At 38.9% G+C, this 19,016-nt stretch overlaps 1 protein-coding gene across 2 annotated transcripts; it reads left to right on the top strand.

Annotated features, from left to right (window-relative positions):
• Positions 1 to 4,386: 4,386 nt before the first annotated feature.
• DIO2 (iodothyronine deiodinase 2) lies at positions 4,387 to 18,810 on the top strand. 2 transcript variants are annotated; one of them, XM_037730450.1, is made up of 2 exons: positions 4,387 to 5,294; positions 13,186 to 13,761. In XM_037730450.1, exons 1-2 carry the CDS (start codon positions 5,073 to 5,075, stop codon positions 13,759 to 13,761), a joined length of 798 nt encoding a protein of 265 aa, XP_037586378.1. In that variant the 5' UTR covers positions 4,387 to 5,072. The 2 variants fall into 2 exon arrangements, with proteins under 2 accessions (XP_037586378.1, XP_017361417.1); XM_017505928.2 differs by having other exon boundaries at positions 4,921 to 5,294; positions 13,186 to 18,810.
• Positions 18,811 to 19,016: the final 206 nt, after the last annotated feature.

Here is a 19,016-nt window from a genome sequence, read left to right as displayed (position 1 = left end):
AGCCTTTTCCTTCCCCGCCTTTCTCCTACCATCTTTATCACATCTTTTCATTTTTGCTTTCCCTGTCCTTTTTATTTCCTTTTTATTTTTTTCCCATCTGTCTTACCAGTAGGAAGCCTAGAAAAAAAAAAAAAAAAAAAGAGCAGCAACAGTTCCTGAGGGACATGCATCAACACCTCAGGCGCTGTCAGGCAGAGCTGCAGAGGAACCTGTCGCGAGGGCTGCTGGGAGAGAATGCTCATACCTCCCAGGGTGTCAGCCTGCCCTCCCACCCCCAAGTTGCTTTGGTCAAGGTGTGTCAGAGTTTACTCTGGGATTGTGTATTTTATCCATTGAGCTTCTCCTTTCATCACAGGGCAGAGAACAAGGCTGTGTTTGTGGAATGGATGGACCCACAGGGAATTTTGAGTGATTCAGTAGTTGTGGTGTAAGCCCTTCATCATAACTCCCTGGCAGGCACAGAGTCACTAGAGACAGAAGGTTATACAGTTTGTGATTCCCTGCTCTGATAGGAGCAGCACTGTTTTGAGGGTTATGTATGGCAACCATATTCTCAAATCCAAAATCGGCATGCCTCCTGTTTCCAGACATTTTTAGATTTATAATATATTTATTTGACATGTTTTTAATAAAGTAAAAATGAAATGCCATTGTTTTATTAGGCACTTGACAAATCACTTGAATTAGAAAGAATAAAATACCATGAAACCGAGGCAGCTTGAAAGTCGATGGTATCAATTGTGAATGTCACAGAACTGTCTGGATGCTCTTCTCCTCTTTCAAATAAGAATAAGGAAATAGTAGTGGCAACTGCATGCTTAAAATTTCCAGGCCTGCTTTCAGATTATCCAACTCTATTTTCTCAATCTCAATTTTAGAGTCAAGAAGAGGACTAAAGAAAGACTTGTGACTCATCTACTTATTATTTTCCAACCAGAAGGAGGAAACAGTAGGACAAGATGCTCTTATTATGGGAATGTAAAAGAAGTTAAACAATTTGACAAAGGTTTTTTTTTTCTTTTTGGAAAAAGCTCAAAGCATTTTGCCCTAGGCTGCTTTTCCTTGGAATTTAAAACCTTTGCACAACATCTTATGGGGAAATGCAGCCAACATGCCACTCATTGGTTTGCATTTCACTCATTACATTGGTAAGAACTCATTGATTGCTAAGAACATATACATGACCAAGAAGATATCCAAGCCCTTTGAAAGAACACATGAAATCTAAATAAGGAGGCTGATTCAGGACAGTCTTAAACAGATGTGAAGTCCTGACAGCCTTTGCCATTTAGAAGATTAAATTACTAGCAAACCACTTTCGATAAGAGTTTTGGTTCTCAGAGTAATGACCAGGAGCCATAAGAGACATTAAAGAAAAAAAAAATTGGAGTGAGGGAAAATATCCCAACACCAACTTGGACTTCCTAACTTTGGTAATCTGCTTTTTCTCATCTATATGATGGGAAAAATCATATTCTATCACCTTATGATTATATTGTTACTTAATGAGTAAAAAATTACTTGAAAATGAATGTGATAAATATTCTTAATAACTGGAACAAGCAATCATGGACCATGCATAAAAAAAGAAATACCTTTGGAGAAATGTAATTTCTTGGATGGACAGATATTCTATCTGCTAGAGGACTAGCTCTCAGTTTTGTGATTTGTTTATTCATTCATTTAGAATGATGACAGAAGAAATGTAAGAAAAGACAAAACCAGATTGGCTGTGTATTTTTTGATGTCTTATTTTTAAAAAAATTCCTCTCAAACACTTCTAACCTCTAAAAATCAAAAGAAACAAAAGCCCCCAGCGGAGTCCTAATTCAAATTTATAAACATTTAAAGTCTGATGTGCTTTGAACTTCACATTTAAAAGAAAGCTTTTTGATTTTCTATCCATCCCTCTCCTTAGCGTGCCATTTCCAAACATACTTCCTCCTTCAGAGCAAAACCAAGTGAGAGAGAATTGGTTTAAAGCGGCTGAAGTCTTCACTGCAGAGGAGCATTGGTTTAATCCAATCGAGGTGGAATGAAGGTCTTGGAATGAAAGTCTGGGAAGGGGAGAGACTTTAAGGCTTGGGCAATGAGCCAAAGCAGCATTTCCTGAGTCCACACCTCCTTCTGCAATTGTTGGCGGGAACTATGGCAATGTAGCTTTCACACCTCCACCAGTTAAAATACTGCGTTTTCGGCAGGGTGCAATGGCTCATGCTTGTAATCCCAGCACTTTGGGAGGCAGAGGCGGGCAGATCATGAGATCAAGAGATCGAGATCATCCTGGCCAACATGGTGAAACCCCGTCTCTACTAAAAATACAAAAATTAGCTGGGAGTGGTGGCACGGGCCTGTAGTCCCAGCTACTCGGGAGGCTGAGGCAGGAGAATTGCTCAAGTCCGGGAGGAAGAGGTTGCAGTGAGCTGAGATCACACCACTTCACTCCAGCCTGGTGCCTGGCGACGGAGCAAGACTGTCTCAAAAAAAAAAAAAAAAAAGTACCGCGTTGTCACCTCCCTGCCTTTGTTCTTTCTTTTTTCCCATAAGAACATTGAGCGGTTTGAGAAGATACATGCAGTAAATGTACATTGTCTATATTAGTAATATTCTTTTGCTAACATTATTGCTAGTCATAGGGAAAATATAATTTTTCTATATAGTTTATTTTTCTAAGCTTCGAAGTCTATAACAATTTAATCCATGAGATGCAAATTCAAAACTCATCAGAGGCCAAACTAGGGATAAAAATGAAAGAATTTGTAGGGAATGCTGAGGGTTGTGTCACAAGAGAGGGCATTGCGCAAGGCCACCACGTTTTACAATGCCAGGGCACCCCCTGTTCACTTCATATTGTATGTGAATGGCGCCCCCTAGTGTAGAGCAATGCAGAGGCCCACTAGATGCCCTGTTCATTCATTCATTCAGAATATCCTCATTGAGCTTATTGTGTGCCAAGCTTGGTTCTAGGTGCTGGAGAGGTAGCAGTGAACAAAGTGGACAAGAATCTCTGTCTCACAGAATGTAAAGATATTCTCTTTTGATTATTTTTTTAAAGGCAAAAAGCAACTGGCCAACCAAACAAGATGCATTAATATACAGAATTCAGCTCACAGGCCTACAAATTAATGACTCCTGTCCAGACTTTTAAATTATTTCTGTGATCATGAAGGTTTTAGCCACATGGAAAAAAATACAGCAATATACTAACCACAAGCTTGCACCTACTGCTTAGCTTATGCTTAATGAGAGCTCTGGCAACATAGAAAACTCAGCTAATTAATTTTCAGTTACAATTTTATACCCCACCCCAAAGACTGTGCTTGCTACACCTTCCAAGAAAACAATTCCTAGAGGTGATGTGTTCGGTAACACCAGGAGAAAAAGTAGAATAAGGCAGGGGTCATGGCATTCTGCCGAAGCATTGTCTGCCTAAATACCTGTCCTAAAGACTCATGGGAAAGGCAAATCATTGAACAATGGTCAATGTGGCACTTTGAACCAATTCAGTCTGCTCTTAACCCCCCTATACATTTAATTAAATTTTTTTTCAAACAAAAAGAAAGATTTCTTGAAGTATCAGGTCTCTCAGGGATTATGCTAACAGAAGAGGTGAAACATAAATAATTTCTCAGCCTTATGGCATCTCAATGTTATTCAATGGAAAGTTTTAATTTTATCTGCAAAATGAAGCTAAATGAATGTCACCTAGCTCTTTTTTTTTTCATTGGAAGCTTGGGTAAAACTAAAAAGAAACCTGTATTCAAGTTTCTGCAAGAAGCTTTAAAGAAATGCTGTGACGGTACTGAAATAGTTTAAAAGTTTTCCACCTACAACTCACTTTGCATTTTCTTAAATAAGATCATGACTCAAAAAATTTAAAGGACCTAGGTCACATATCTTATGAAGAGTTGGAGTCATGGTATAAAGATATAAAGATTGTATATAAATGTTCACATGTTCTAAGAAACAGAGCTAAGACCACCTGTGATAACTCTTTCTCTTTTCTACCTGCCTTCCAGGATCCTTTCTTTCCAAAATCCCTCAGAAATTAATGATAATGATAATCGGAAGAGAGAGTGTTGGCCATGTCAATCAACACATTATATTAAATTACTTTTCCCAAAGTTTGGAAGCATTTCCTGAAAGCTGTCAAGGGTATTAGTTTTTCTCTCTCTCTTTAAATCACAAAGCAAAATTCCACTGTCTCTCCCCCACCCCTTCTAAAAAAAAAAAAAAAAAAGTTGTCGAGTTTTGCTTTTCTATTCACTGCAGTCCTGGCCAAAGTAAAGCCCTGTTTCTCAATGACGTCAAGATCTTTACCAAGATTAGGCTTTCATTTCTCTATTGCAGCAATTAGCCAGGGAATGTATAAAAGGCTTCAGGGAGACTCACTGGGCTGCAGAGAGAGGCGCTTTGCACCACAGACAGATAGCAGGAAGGAGAGACTGAGACTGAGAAAAAAGAGGAGTCAGTCGGTCCTGGGGAAGGAGAGAGTGAGACTGGGAGAACGAGAGGCACAGAAAGTGTGTGTAAAACGGAGTAAAGCAAGAAAAAAAAAGCTACCCTTAAAGCACATTTAAAAAACAACTCTGGCATTTCAAGAAAGAAACAGGCTACGTTTAAAGAGACAATGAAAGGCTAAAGAAAAGTTTAAAATCTCTGCCACAGTCTCATAGGTGCTTGGAAATGAAAGTAGAGCTGCCTGTCTTTAACGGACTCTGACAGGGTAACTGGATTAGGGACGGGTACGCCAGTGGTTTTTTTTTTTTTTTTTCAAAATCTTAAATCCTGAAAAAAAAAAAAAAAAAAGCAGCAGCTCCGAATTGAATGAATTGATGGGCACACTCCAACTGCTGGGCTGGAGAGACTGGAGTTGGTCTTGCCATTTCTGCTTCTTTGAAAGAGGAGACAACTTGGGCTTCCTTTTAATTTAGTTTTTTCCCCCCCTTCTACCCCCACCCCCAACCTTTCCCCTTACCTCCCCCACCCCCCTTTATCACCACCCCCCTTTTAAATAAGAGGGTGAAGGGGAGCCAGAGCGCACAAGGGAACTGACTCAGGAGGCAGAGAAGATGGGCATCCTCAGCGTAGACTTGCTGATCACACTGCAAATTCTGCCAGTTTTTTTCTCCAACTGCCTCTTCCTGGCGCTCTATGACTCGGTCATTCTGCTCAAGCACGTGGTGCTGCTGCTGAGCCGCTCCAAGTCCACTCGCGGAGAGTGGCGGCGCATGCTGACCTCAGAGGGACTGCGCTGCGTCTGGAAGAGCTTCCTCCTCGATGCCTACAAACAGGTGAGCTGAGCTGAGAATGGCTTCTCCTTCGGTCTACAGGGGCAGGGGCTCACGTGCTGGGGACCAGAGGCCAACGGGAGCATTGGGGTGAAAGCTGTGAAGCCCTATTTGTGGGGCTGCCCACTGAGCCTCTAAGTTTACTTTCCACGCCTGTTGCACAGGTTAGATCGGGAGACAGCTGTTAAACCGTAATGATTCTGTGTGACCTAATAAGGAGTCTTTATACCAAGGGTTATTAATATCTTACTGTGGCTATGGAGTAGAGTGCTGGTACAATAACTTGGGAAAAGTGAGAAAATGATGGGGAAGAGAGACCGCTGCATTGATTCTGCCCTTGCCATAAACTAGAATTTTGATTTTTTGCTTGGTGGGAGGAGGCTGTGTGAGGTGCACTGAGGAAGTGTGTTTGAGGGGTGGGTACTGAAAAGCAAAAAAGAGAAATGCTACTTAAAACTCTCAGAGAGTTGACAAGATAACAAAACGGTCATAGCAAGTGTGATTTGGCATCGTAGCTGCTTGGTTTCTGGTAGAGGTAAGAGTTAATGAAAGCAAGCAACTGTGTGCCACCTCCTCTACAGTCATTCCAATTTGAACCCTTTGGAAGCAATTTTCAGGCAGTGAGTCCTGAGTTACTAGATAGCAACTTGCAAAAGAAAAATCTGAAAACTGGCTGTCAGAAATTCAGCATTTGCAAGGGAAGCCTCTTTTACTTCGTTTCTCAAAAATAAACTAAGTGGCCCTAGAATGAGATGATGGGTCTGGGGTTCATTAAATCTCAGAGCTGTTGTGAGCATTAGAGCAGTGGTCTGCCTTACCTGCACAGGTAGTGTCCAGGGGCTGCTCTCTCAAAATCAGAGGTGATGATCTTAGTGTCTAAATGAAAAATACTGATGTTCCAGGCTTTTTGCTGGTTGGAGATGTTGATAGAGTATTTTCAACTGAGATCTGCAGGGGCACAGAGGAAGATTTTGGCCCTGGTCTTTTGTCAGTTCCCCCCACCTGCTATTCCCATATGACTCCTAAAAGTCCCCCCAGACTCCCCACCCAGGTTCGAGAAGAATGAACCATTTTGGCAAAAGTAGTTATCAAAACAGACAATCTTGGTTTCTCTAACAGTGTTGCCCAAGATGCCAGAAAAAGAAACTGTACCCCTGGATTTTAGAGGAATATAGAAGCCAGGTGTTCAGTGAAGTGGTATGCTTCAGGCCGGCAGCCCCTTAGAACCAGAGACAGGGAACTTGAAATAATAGAGGCAGAAGTGAATGCGTCCTCCATAAATAAACACTAGAAAAATAAAACCATGCACCAGGAAAAGGAAAGAAGTAACTTGTAATTACGAAGAATCCAGGACAGGATTGTTCCTCTGAAAATCAGATGTTCAAGAAGAAAATATCTGTTGTGAACTAGGGAAGTTTCCCCACCTGTCTTTATTATTGATAGTAACCACAAGAGGATCTGTGTCTATTGTTGTTAAAAAATGTGAATTGCAAGAGCTCTTATTAGTAGATGGAAATTTCTTTATGCGAATATAAATTGATGCTCAAAGTTCTAACAGTAAAACCTCATGTATATTGTGCATGTGAGGGAGAATGGGGGAGTTAGAAAAGTAGATATTGAATTGATCATCTCATTTCCACAAATGTACACATTGAATGGGAAGTTTTTATGTTTTGTTTTAGGGGAAGGCAATTTGGAGGCAGGTGTGGGAGTACACGGGTATGTCAGACATACGATTAATTAGGAAATTCCCTCATCAACATCATATTTCATATGTGTTAGCAGATACCATGGAAGTATTAGTGGTTTAACCTCAGTATATTAAACTCTTACTGTTTGGAAGACAACTGCATTTTGCCTATAAAAAAAACCACTTATTGGAAGAATTTTACTTACATACATATATTTCTTTTGTAAATGTCATGTTTCATTAAGAAAAACATGAAAAAAATCATCTCCCATATGCACAATGGGGGCTATAATGTTACCCACAATTATTAAGTGAGGTTGTTTTTCCCATTAAGCAGCTTATTGAACATAAAATGGAAAAGCAAGCAAATACCTCTTTAGTAAAGTTTATTGTTTTTTTTTTTCACTAATGTATAATGTTCCATTGTGTTGCAATATTTTGTTATTCCTATTCCAGGAAACTGGGGAGGATGAGTGATTTGTTTTTTCTTTTTGCATATGGTTTGTGTATTTATCTTCTATATTTCTTTGTTCCTGCCTACTGATTTGATTAATGACCAAGTTCACGACTGGTGTTATTACGTTTGCTTTTGATGATTTATATAATAGCTACCATGAGCAGAAGTAATCCCAGGAACCATATATCCAGAGACAAGACTGGACTGGGTGTGTGATGAATGGAAACATTATGAACACAGCTGGAGCTGAATGATGGTCTCTTTCTGCCTTCAAGTATAGCAAGGGTGGTGCTTTCTGTGGTGGCATTTGAGGGTCACTCAGAACCTCTCAATCAAGTTCAATCACTTCCCTGAATGCTCTTGTCATCTGTGCCACTGTCTTTGGGTGTAGTCATTTCTAGAGACATTGTAGGAGGTTCTGTTTGAGATGGCATCATACTATTTCATAATCCTGACTTGCATTATTTTGAACTGCCCATCCCCAGAAGTGAAGGTTTCCAGGATGAGAGGGGCGTGTACCCATGTGATACAACTAGACATGTGAGTTGCCCTTGTTAATTCTCCTTGTTGCTGCATGTCAGATGCCTAGAAAGATATGTAGGGAAAATATAGCAAAAGTATTATCCCTGTGTTTTGACCCCACAAGAGGCAACACAGAAATAAAGAAAGTACAAAATAAAAAACTTTTTAAAAATCTCTTAAAATATTGAAAAGGATTTGAATTAACTTTATGGAGAACCATTTAAAGACAATGTGAGTTTGATAAGAGATGGGTTCTGTGCACAATTTTGATTGAAAGTCTATAGACACTCGTGAGAGACCCTGAGGTGAATAAATGATATTTGTTATTTAAGTTTCTTTAGTCAGTGTCATTGCATCTGGACAGTATATCCTTGTGCTGGTGCTCAGAGACTAAAAACATGCAACCAATAAGCAAACTGCTCTGTCTGGGAGCCTGGCTTTTACCTAAATGAAGTGTAAAAATAAACACACAGTATAGATGCTGACAGGCAGTTTAGCTTCCGCACGGTTAAGATTGCAGAGGTACAGAAAACATATTCATTTGAACATATAATTTTGGTTTTGAAAGGGTCTCTTTAACAGTCTCCTCCTCCTCTTCATTCACCTCGAGCCTTTGACACTAGTTTCCACAATGGAAAAAGGCCCTTTTAAGAGAGAAACAGTCAAAAAAGGACATAAAGCAGGCCACAGCCAGAGCTTGTCCATCATTTGGGTAAAACATTGGGGAATGATAGAGCTTAGAGCTGCATTTTCAAGGTACAAATTAAAAGGAGAATAGCTAAAAGGGAACTGAGCTCAGAGGAAGGAGTAGGTAGCCTATTCTTCAACTCTGATTTATTTGGCCAATCTGAATATAAATGGTTAAATCTCTGCTTAATGATTGTTTGGCCATGTTTCTAAGGACATTGATTTAGCCTGGTCATTATGTCAAAGAATTTGAAACTTCCTGATAGTTAATAAAGCCATGTCCAGGGCTTTGGATAGCAAGAAGTATGTGTGAAAATTCTGCTACCACCTCCCTCCCGTTCATTTTTATCATTTGCTTTACTTTCTATTATGAGATTATGTGATATATTGTCCACAAACCTTTCTCAGGCTGTAGAAAAGAAAAAAAAAAAATCCCAAAGCAAAAAACAAGGTTAGTAGTATATGCTCTATTTTCTGCTTCTCCTTGATGAATGGTTCTTTCTTCCCCTTTGCCCCGGGTTTCACAGTCCACACGCTAAAGTAGCATTTCCTTTACGCCCATGCACCATGCACTGAACACAAAACATCATCAAGGAAATCACGTTTTTATAGATGCTATGTATGTACGTTCATGTTCATATTCATAAAGATGTCCATTGCAGCATTTGAACTTGGCCCAGAGTTGTCTTCTGTTGTGAAAATGCAAATCCTGTTTCCTTTGTTGGTGTTGTGTGGATGCTGCTTGCAAAAACATAAGAAAAAACCACTGTAATGGTGCAGATGAGAGAGATAAAAGTCAGCGATGACAATGTCACATTTTACGTGTGTCCCTTCTGATCCTTGCAAAATAAAGGGACCCTTTGGGAACATCGGAACTTCAAGACCAATTAGTAGAAATGATGCTTCTTGTGTTTGGGCATTAAATACTGGGCAGGGTTCTCTTTAGAGCGGCTAATGCTGGCAGGGAAAGAGGTACCGACCTAATTACTCTTCCGCAAGAGTAAAAAATGCCTTTTGAATGCCTCTTTGGCAAATATGTCTCATTAAGGACAAAAACCAAACACAAACCCTCTAAGAAGGAGAAATTAAGATGATAGGTAACTTGTGGCCAGGAGACTTTCTGTGCCACTGTGGGAAATTAAAACAAAGTTTGGGAGTACCGAGGGATAACTTGTTTTTGTTGAGTTTCTTTCCTGCAGCCTAAATGTTATTATGGGACCAACTTTATTTTCTTCATCATTTTGGCTCTGTGTCAAGGAATGCTTTGCTCCTGGGGAGAGCAGAGAATCTTCCATCATTGAAGACAATGGTGATTCTCCCAGCCTGTCTCAGCAGGGTGCATAACCCAGCAAACCAAGAAGTTCTCCATTTGAAACTCTGGTCTATTAGGAATTTAAATTTATGGTGACCAAATGGGGAGATGAGAATGACCAGTAATAACCTTTTAGAATATTTTCTTTAAAGGAAACTTTCATATCTAAAAAAAGGGTTTTTTTTTTTCTTTATTTTAGCTAAATTGTCCTCCATCAACTTTTGGCAATGATGGGCACATTTTATGACTAGTATATGAAGCTTATAAAAGCAGACTACTGGTCTACTCACATTTGGATTTATGGATGGTGGGTGTGTGTTTTTCCTTCTTAGCTTTATTAATAATATGAATTTTATCTATGCATTTTCTCTTGCCTAGGCACCTCCACGAATAAGAATATCCGTTTGTGGCATTATAATATTCAGGAAGGGACCCTGGCTGCTCAACAAAATAAAAAGAATAGACCACATTTGTTTTGTGCACTGACCAGATGAAACAATCAAGGACAGATCAATAACACTGAGTGCTGATTACAGTAGTATTCTATAAGAGGGCTCCAGGATTCTTATTTCTGAATGTATCTGTTTCAGTGAGCTTATCCATCACCAAATATGGTTACGTTCATTGCAGATCAGGGTTATCATTAAGTGTAAAATTCTTCACTGAGCTAGGATTATAATAATTAGCATTCATTCATTCAGCAAAATAAATACTTCCCAGTCTAACCCTAATCCTAACAAAATGCTGAATCCCCCACATAAAGAGCATTATGGATTTTGTAACTTTCCTAATTTTTTATTTTAGAGTGACAGTGTGGTATTTACTCTAAATTTCCCAAGGCAAACTAGTCTGTGTTTTGGAAAGAATTCTGGAGCTGAAGTATACCTTGTCTCTAAGAAGGAGGAGGTGTGTTAACTTTCCAAGAAAATTTACTTCAGGTAACAGGAGAGTCTCCTGTGACAAAAGCATCAGATTAGATTATTCAGTTGAATAATCAGAAATAATGAAAGGATCAACAGGCCTGCTTGGGTAAGTCAAGGGGTTAGAGGCCCATTTATCAAGGCTACGTAATTGTTTATAGAGTTCAAAAATGATTCCAAAATGCAGATGAATGTTTTTACCTACCAAGAACCCACGTGTACGGGTTGCTTACTTAACAGGAAGTCACTATGACAGACTAATCTGAATGCATTTCGGTCTTCTTATCACAGTGTGTTCGGGCACACAGCACACAGGATATTGTTAAAACAACCCTCCTGGAATCATTACTACTCTTTCAAATGAGAAAGATCTAAAGAGAAGAGACTGCTACCCACTACCGAGATCTACAAAAGTAAAAATAAAAAATAAGAAGTCCAAAAAGAACCCATGGATTAAAAGATTTACAATACCTTTAACATGTATATCTTTAATTTTGATGTATATTTTCATGCCTTCAAGACTAGCATAGTTCATATGAAGGAATCCAGGTATACGTGCTTATTTGATTTCTCCATCTAGTGTCACTTGTAAATTAACTGAGAAAGTTAGCGTAAGTAACTTTCTCCGTGGTGGCGACTTAAAACAAATTTACTTACTTAAGTCACACCAACAGCTTCCTTTCTGAGAAGGGAGATTATTACTGTAAGATTTCTCTTAGAAAACTAATAGTGCTTATTTCAAACCTGCCCTGCTGGGATTTTTCAGAAGGGAGAGAAAGAACTTTAATTCTTTCTCTACAGTTAAAATGAGTTATGCATTAACATTAGATAGAAGCTTCTGAATAAAAGCCCTTGAGTGTATTATATTGGTTTGGATTGTTACATCTTTAACAATTCACTTCTACGTGACTTCAATTAACACTAGTTTTATGTGTGGCTATATGTATATGAGGGAAATAAGTCGATCCAGTTGGAAGTATATTGTAATATTAAGGATAGTGTATACAAACCAATGTACTGTCGTAAGTCATCCTTAATGTTATTGGCTTTGATTAAGCCATTCTGAGGAAGATCTAATTGTATTAATTCAAACTGAAGTAATTGGCTCTTTTATTATTGCCTGCTTTTTAATTATCAGTTTATAGATTCAAAGCCTGCAAACTTTCCTTCATTCTGTTTTCCACTATTTAAACCATGCACAAAGGGAGCACATGAAACAATTTTTATCTCTACCTCTTCTGCCCCAATATTTTATAATTCAGAGGAGCTTGTTAATAAATTGTGGGGTAGAAAAGTACTTTTTAATGTGGCTTCCTAGATAAAAATAGGGAAACAGGCACACATGCAAAATGAGAAATTAAAGTAGAATTCAGGAGTAGCCTTTTTTTTTTTTTTTAATTTAATAGAAATTGTGAGGTTGGAGTGGTAAGAGCCACCCCGTAAGCAGTGGCAGTAGAAGCCTCCGGGGAGTATGCCAAATTGAGGAGAGTGAAAAGCTTTGCTCAGGATATATATATTTTTAAAGCACAGAATTGCCCAAGAAAGACTATGTTCTATTTCACATGGTGGGGTAGCATCTAATAAGGACAACACACACCCGCCTAGTTACAGTCTACAAAGAACTCTTTTGCTCATGTTGTCTTCCAATTGCCATATGTGGAAGACGGGCATTATTACCTCCATTTTACAGATGGAAAAGCTGAATCACTAAGGTGGTTAAGTGCAAGTAACCCTTCTTATCAATGGTAGACCTCAGGTTTTCTAGGTCTGGCCAAGAATAGAGCCCACTGGTATCACTGGCCATTGGTTGGGATTAAATGACTTAGTATTGTGCAAGAAAATAAAGGTCCTGACTGGTGTTTCAGAATGCAGAAAGAGGCACCGTGTCCCAAGACCCTGATAATTCATCTTAAAGGAGACCATTTGCTTCTAACTTTTAAAATGAAGTCAATTAATCATTTGTTATAGAATGCATGCTAAGCATTGACAGCAAAATAAAGATAGGAAAGAATACCAGCCTCGGCTTAATTATAAAAAGAGTTAACTCCAGTGCCTTCAATGAGGAAAATAATTACCTTCAGTGACTATACAGAATGAAAAAGACTTTTACTTTCTTTTGGGCCATTCTTTACATTACCTGCCATGATGTCTCTTTACTCAAATCAATAAATGTTTACCACATGCTCTGAAGAATATACCACACTCTATTAGAGCCAAATTGTAACTATTTAACATGAATTGAAGTGGCAACGTGTTTAATGTGATGTTCTCTCCTTTTTTTGTTGTTGTTGTTTTTTTACCATCAGGTGAAATTGGGTGAGGATGCCCCCAATTCCAGTGTGGTGCATGTCTCCGGTGCAGAAGGAGGTGACAACAGTGGCAATGGTCCCCAGGAGAAGATAGCTGAGGGAGCCGCATGTCACCTTCTTGACTTTGCCAGCCCTGAGCGCCCACTGGTGGTCAACTTTGGCTCAGCTACTTGACCTCCTTTCACGAGCCAGCTGCCAGCCTTCCGCAAACTGGTGGAAGAGTTCTCCTCAGTGGCTGACTTCCTGCTGGTCTACATTGATGAGGCTCATCCGTCAGATGGCTGGGCGATACCTGGGGACTCCTCTTGGTCTTTCGAGGTGAAGAAGCACCAGAACCAGGAAGATCGATGTGCAGCAGCCCAGAAGCTTCTGGAGCGTTTCTCCTTGCCGCCCCAGTGCCGAGTTGTGGCTGACTGCATGGACAATAATGCCAACGTAGCTTACGGGGTAGCCTTTGAACGTGTGTGCATTGTGCAGAGACAGAAAATTGCTTATCTGGGAGGAAAGGGCCCCTTCTCCTACAACCTTCAAGAAGTCCGGCATTGGCTGGAGAAGAATTTCAGCAAGAGATGAAAGAAAACTAGATTAGCTGGATAAAGGTATGATTTTAAGAGAGCTTATTGTTTTTAAAAAGTATATAAAGGCAAGGACATTAAGAACTGGATCCGTATTTCAACAGAGTCCCATTGCCTTACCGAAAGACAGGAGTCTGCCTTTCAGAAGAACATGAATCTCTAACAGCTCCATACTTTCTTCACTATTCAAATGGCATTGGGCTAAGTAGTAGCCCCATCACCTCTCTTCTGGTGAAAAGCCTTATGTGAAAAGATCCCAAGATGGAGAGGAAGAAACCCTGGTTCAGCATGTGTTCATTCTGCATTGGGAAGGAACTGATACAGGGGATGCATGCTTTGAGACCAGAAGAAAAGACTTATCAGAATAATTACTACATTAGGAAGCTACTGTCTACGTTAAGATAAAGGATATTGTCTTTGCTCTATTTGGCATGGATGAAGCCTAATTGGAAATTCCTCAAATATTATAACAAGTCCTTGAACCCAGGCCATGTGGTTAGACATTGGTGTTAGGGTAGACCTTAGAATCGTTTCTGATGTTGTTTTTAGTTGTGTGGTGCTCTCAGTCTTCATAGCCCAGAACTTACAGGTATGTTTGTAGATACCAAGAATAATCCCTCCATCTAGGAGGTTAGAATGATCATCTGAAATGTGAGGGTTACTTCCTACGCAGGTAGAGAGAGTGCTAGGAAAGAAATCAAATTGACAAGCTAGGAAAGAGGAGGCAGAAAGATTTGGAAAATTCACAGTTTCACCTTGAAGCTGTAGAGAGTAGAACTCATTTGTTAGCCACAGAAATACAGAAACACACACAAGACCAGAAAAAGACGCAGCAGCGCCACTAAAGGTGGCATAGAGAATACACATATAAAAATAATATATTTGTCATATGTTTCTAGATAGAAGGAGAAAGGGGGGATTGAAAGGAAAAAAAATTCTTAAATATTTGTAGTTGTGAGGGGTTTCTGTTGGAAATAATTACTTTTGAAACATGTATGTGGTATGTATATTTTCAGTGGGTTAATTACACCCCATGATACCTGTTAAAGGAAAAGCAGTGGGTCTGCTGATGCTGGTCTTTTCCTCTCCATTCCTGCAGTTATTATGTGGCCAAGTTATTCCTAATCTCAGTCTCTATAGCAGTGTTCTCTCTGAATGCTGCGCTGAAGAAATTATACGTACATACATACATACAGATGTATATATATTCTCAGCGGCTGTGGGGGGTAGGTACCATGGCCATTCAGCACAGCCTTGATTTCCTCCCAAAGTAGGTGAACTATAATGAAGGATAGGTGCAAACAAACAAGCTTACTTCCATTGCAAAATAGAAGAAGAGGAAGTTATAGATAATTCCGATCAATAATTTTGGAGGCTTTGTTATAAGGCAACCCCCGGTATCGTGGAATTTCCATTGACATTTGAATTTGGACATGGATCTTCCTTTTTTCCATTAGTTGAGTTTTAGTAATCTAAAGTCCCTATAGTATATGATTATAATGCTATTTTAATATATATAAAATAGTTTTTTCTTTTTAAAATGGACACTATAGTTTTACCCATCAGTAATATTTAAAGATCATAGCCCCCAAAAGAATAGATGAACCAATTTTGTATCATATTTTTTTGATAAATAAGAGACTATTATAAAATCATAGTATATGATTGTATTTAAAGGTACAATCAAAGAATCTTTTGTTTATTCCATTAATAACTGAATAAAAATAATAGAAAAAACTAAAGTTGAAAATACATTCTTAAACTAGTTGTCTGAAATGAGAAAAGAGTGGGAACTAGGTGTGCAAGAATCAAAAGTATTTTCTTATTTTAAAATGGGAGCAACATATCAGTCATATCACTAGCTGGTATGTTGTGTAAATATTAAAGCTCCATTGTGACAAATATTTTTTTTATGGCAGCATCAGCTTTCTAATGTTTTAAATTCTATAAAAACCACCTACAAAGAAACAAGGCAAATTTCAAAAATGTGATGTTTTCTAATGAATTGCTGGAAAATCATATTGAGAATAATTACTTCAGATTCCTCGGTTGTTAACCTCTACATTCAAGACTTGTCTCTGCCCTCGTTGATTTTTTATCTTCAAAATGGTGTCGAGATTTACGTGGGACCCTAAAACAGTAAAATAAAAAATCTGGTTGCAGCACATTCACACTGTTGTCCTTAAGCTTCCCCTTTATTCAATGTGTACGGTGATGTAACAGTATGTCAGATAAGCCGGTGGGGGGATGAGATTTGGCTAAGGCAGTGCCAGTCGACTGGGGAAAAGGATGATGGAAAAATCACCCAGTTGTGCTATATTTTTAAAGAAAGAGGTCGTTTATGTGTGCAGACCTATTCTCCCTGAGGATAGCCCAATGGAGAAATGAAGCAGAGGAAGGAAACATAGAAAGACATAGGCTATCAGGGAGGAAGATGCTCGTAAGAATTTCTGGAAGAAAGGCTGTGGAAGGGCCAATGGAGAAAATGAATGGACAAAGCTCAGGAATCCTACACTATGTAGAATGTCTTGGTGTTATCAGGGTAAATCCTATAATTATGTAACCTATTTATCTCAACATAAATTTTTATGATTTCTTGTGATGCATTCTTTTATGAAATTAACAAGAACTCATTATTTGAGGTAGAGGAAAATCAATGCTTTAGCTGATATGCTGAGAAATTATTAGATTGCCAATACTCAAGTGCCTATCATGTGTTTTATAAGGTATGTGTTCCTTTGAAGAATTGTAATTCTTATTCTCACAGGGAAAAGTGTATCTATTTATATATCATAGCATAAATCTATGATATATTTATATCATATATAAAAGTCTGAGTTATCTTTCTTAGTCCCTGATCATGTTTCTCCCATAGGCTGTGTTTACACGGAGCTATCAGTTTAGCCTTTTAAGCTGCATTAGCTTGTCTATTATTAAAATAGTTTCCAAGAAATTTAAAATATTATCATAGCATCTGGTTTTATTCAAACCCTTATTGTTTGAATGACTTATGTCTTGGAACTATTAAAAACTGACTTTATTTATTGCTTAGTGAAAATACTAGTGGGATCAACAATGACTTTCTTGAATGGGCATGAATGGAAATGTCTGCTCAGTAATTTAGAAGTGTTTCATACAGTTATTAAAATGTAACTGACCTCCTTAGAGGTAGATTAGTAACTGTTTCTGCTTTGTAAAGCTAAGTGACAGCCACTTAACTTACATGACTTTCTATTTTCATGTGTGGTCTCTGGTCCTGTGTCTTCAACTCATTTATAGAAGTCCCCTTGATTTTTGGTAATATCAACTTCCCAGTGTCTATCTAGTTAAATTATTCTCCCATTAACCAGGAAGTGCTTATTCTTTCATCAAGGTGGGAAGAATAGCCTATTGTCTTTCATTTTGCCTGAGTGTATTTTACTATTTGGGTTCTTAAGTAAAAATTATGACATATGGTGAAGTCACATGATGGTGCTACCTTACTAGAGGGCAGGTTAAAGACAATATGTATGCCTTTGGGAAAATTCCCAGGTGGATTACAAGGCGTCCTCAGATTTCCTAAAGAGGATGGATTGATCTGGACATTTGTTCCACCTGACCTCTGACTGATGGTTTGGAAAATAAGCTTAATTAGTATCATATGACCATTGAAAAAGAAAAAATGTAGACCCTGACTTCTGTCCCACTGAAGGATTAATGAAAACCTTTACTAGCATTTAGAGCTTTTCAGAACATGCCCAATGTCATGTGTCTCAGCAGTGGGGACTGAAAGTAAGGCTTTTAATTTTAGGAGCTTTTTTTTTTTTTTCCTAAATGGTATCGCCAAAAATCAGAGTTAAAATATATATAGTTAGATTCCAACTTCCTTCTTCACTCCAAAACTAGAATCCAAACCCACTCTTCATATATACTCCCAGAATGAGGCTTATGTACCAATCTCTTTGCAATTGGCACAATCTTAGTCATTTCCTGAAGCTCTCTAAGAAAAGAGAGGATCTAGGGTGGGAGAGGTAGAAAGTTGCTAACTGGGAAGGATAAGGCCCTGAGGGCTTGATCTACAAATCCGGGAAGATTTGAAAACAAACTTCTCACGAAGGAAGGCTGAAGGCTTCTGCAAGTCATTGAGTGACTTTAGGATGAGCAAAACATCGGGCCACTTCCTAATGTCCTATGTGTATAAGCAACAGAAGCAAGGTCTCAGACTTAACAGACCCCTCTCTGTTCCAAGGTGAGTCTGAACCAATAGAAAGCAAACATGTGCAGATATCCAAACAAGACTGCTCATGCAAGTCAGGGCTGGCTGCCCGTCTTAGGCAGCAACAGCAGAGCTCCAGGGAGTTTATTCAATATTTACTGAGACTTCGAAGCCCCAGCAGATGTTTAATGAAGTCACTATTTTGGCTCAAACCCTCCATTTCTCCCCCTCCCCTGAAAAAGCAAACAGGTAAACACACAAATGAAAGAAACCCACAGAAGGGGATGGGAAATAAAGAAAATTCTCTCAAGACTTCTCCAGGCCCATGTCGCTGGTTAGTGTGGTTTTTATGTGTGTTAGCATTGGGGAATGTGAAGAAATAAGTATCCAGTACTTTATAACCAAAGCAATTAAATGATATTGGGTAGGGAATGTTGGCCAGTTTTGTTTAGTTTTGCATCACATTATCCCCAGACTCACTAGCCCAAGTAATCGGGTACCCGAAGAGGGAGACAGAGATGTGCAGAGTTGACCAGTGTGCGGATGATAACTACTGACGAAAGAGTTGTCGACTCAGTCAGTGGTTGGATGTAGTCACATTAGTTTGCCTCTCCCCATCTTTGTATCCCTGGCAAGGAGAATATTCGGGACATGATGCTGAGAGTACTGGGTAAATGTGGTGAGAATGCATGTGTGCAGATGCTACTCATATGTGCTTCTCAGTTGCAGAAAAAGAACTGCTTTGGAGATTCTCAGTAGAAAGGGTGTTATCATATTGGTGCTGAGTGGTATGTGTGCTTATACAATTTGTTCCTGTATTTTAATAAACTTTGAATAAAAGAATAAAGCTACTCTTTGGTTCTATTTGTTTATTTTAACATTTCTCCCTAGACCTTGCCCCAGGCTGGAACATATTGATGGTTGACAAGGGAAAGAGAATCCATCATTCTAATATTTATTCCTTGGTGTTTGTGGGCAAAGTAGCCAGCAATGCCAGATTATTTTAATCTCATGCTGTGTGCCAGAGTCTTCAAGGAAATCAAGACAAGTAAAAAGAA

Source organism: Cebus imitator, unplaced genomic scaffold (genome assembly GCF_001604975.1).
Source record: "Cebus imitator isolate Cc_AM_T3 unplaced genomic scaffold, Cebus_imitator-1.0 Scaffold345, whole genome shotgun sequence".
Lineage (NCBI taxonomy): Eukaryota > Metazoa > Chordata > Mammalia > Primates > Cebidae > Cebus > Cebus imitator.
This window is presented reverse-complemented; position numbering and strand designations above follow the sequence as displayed.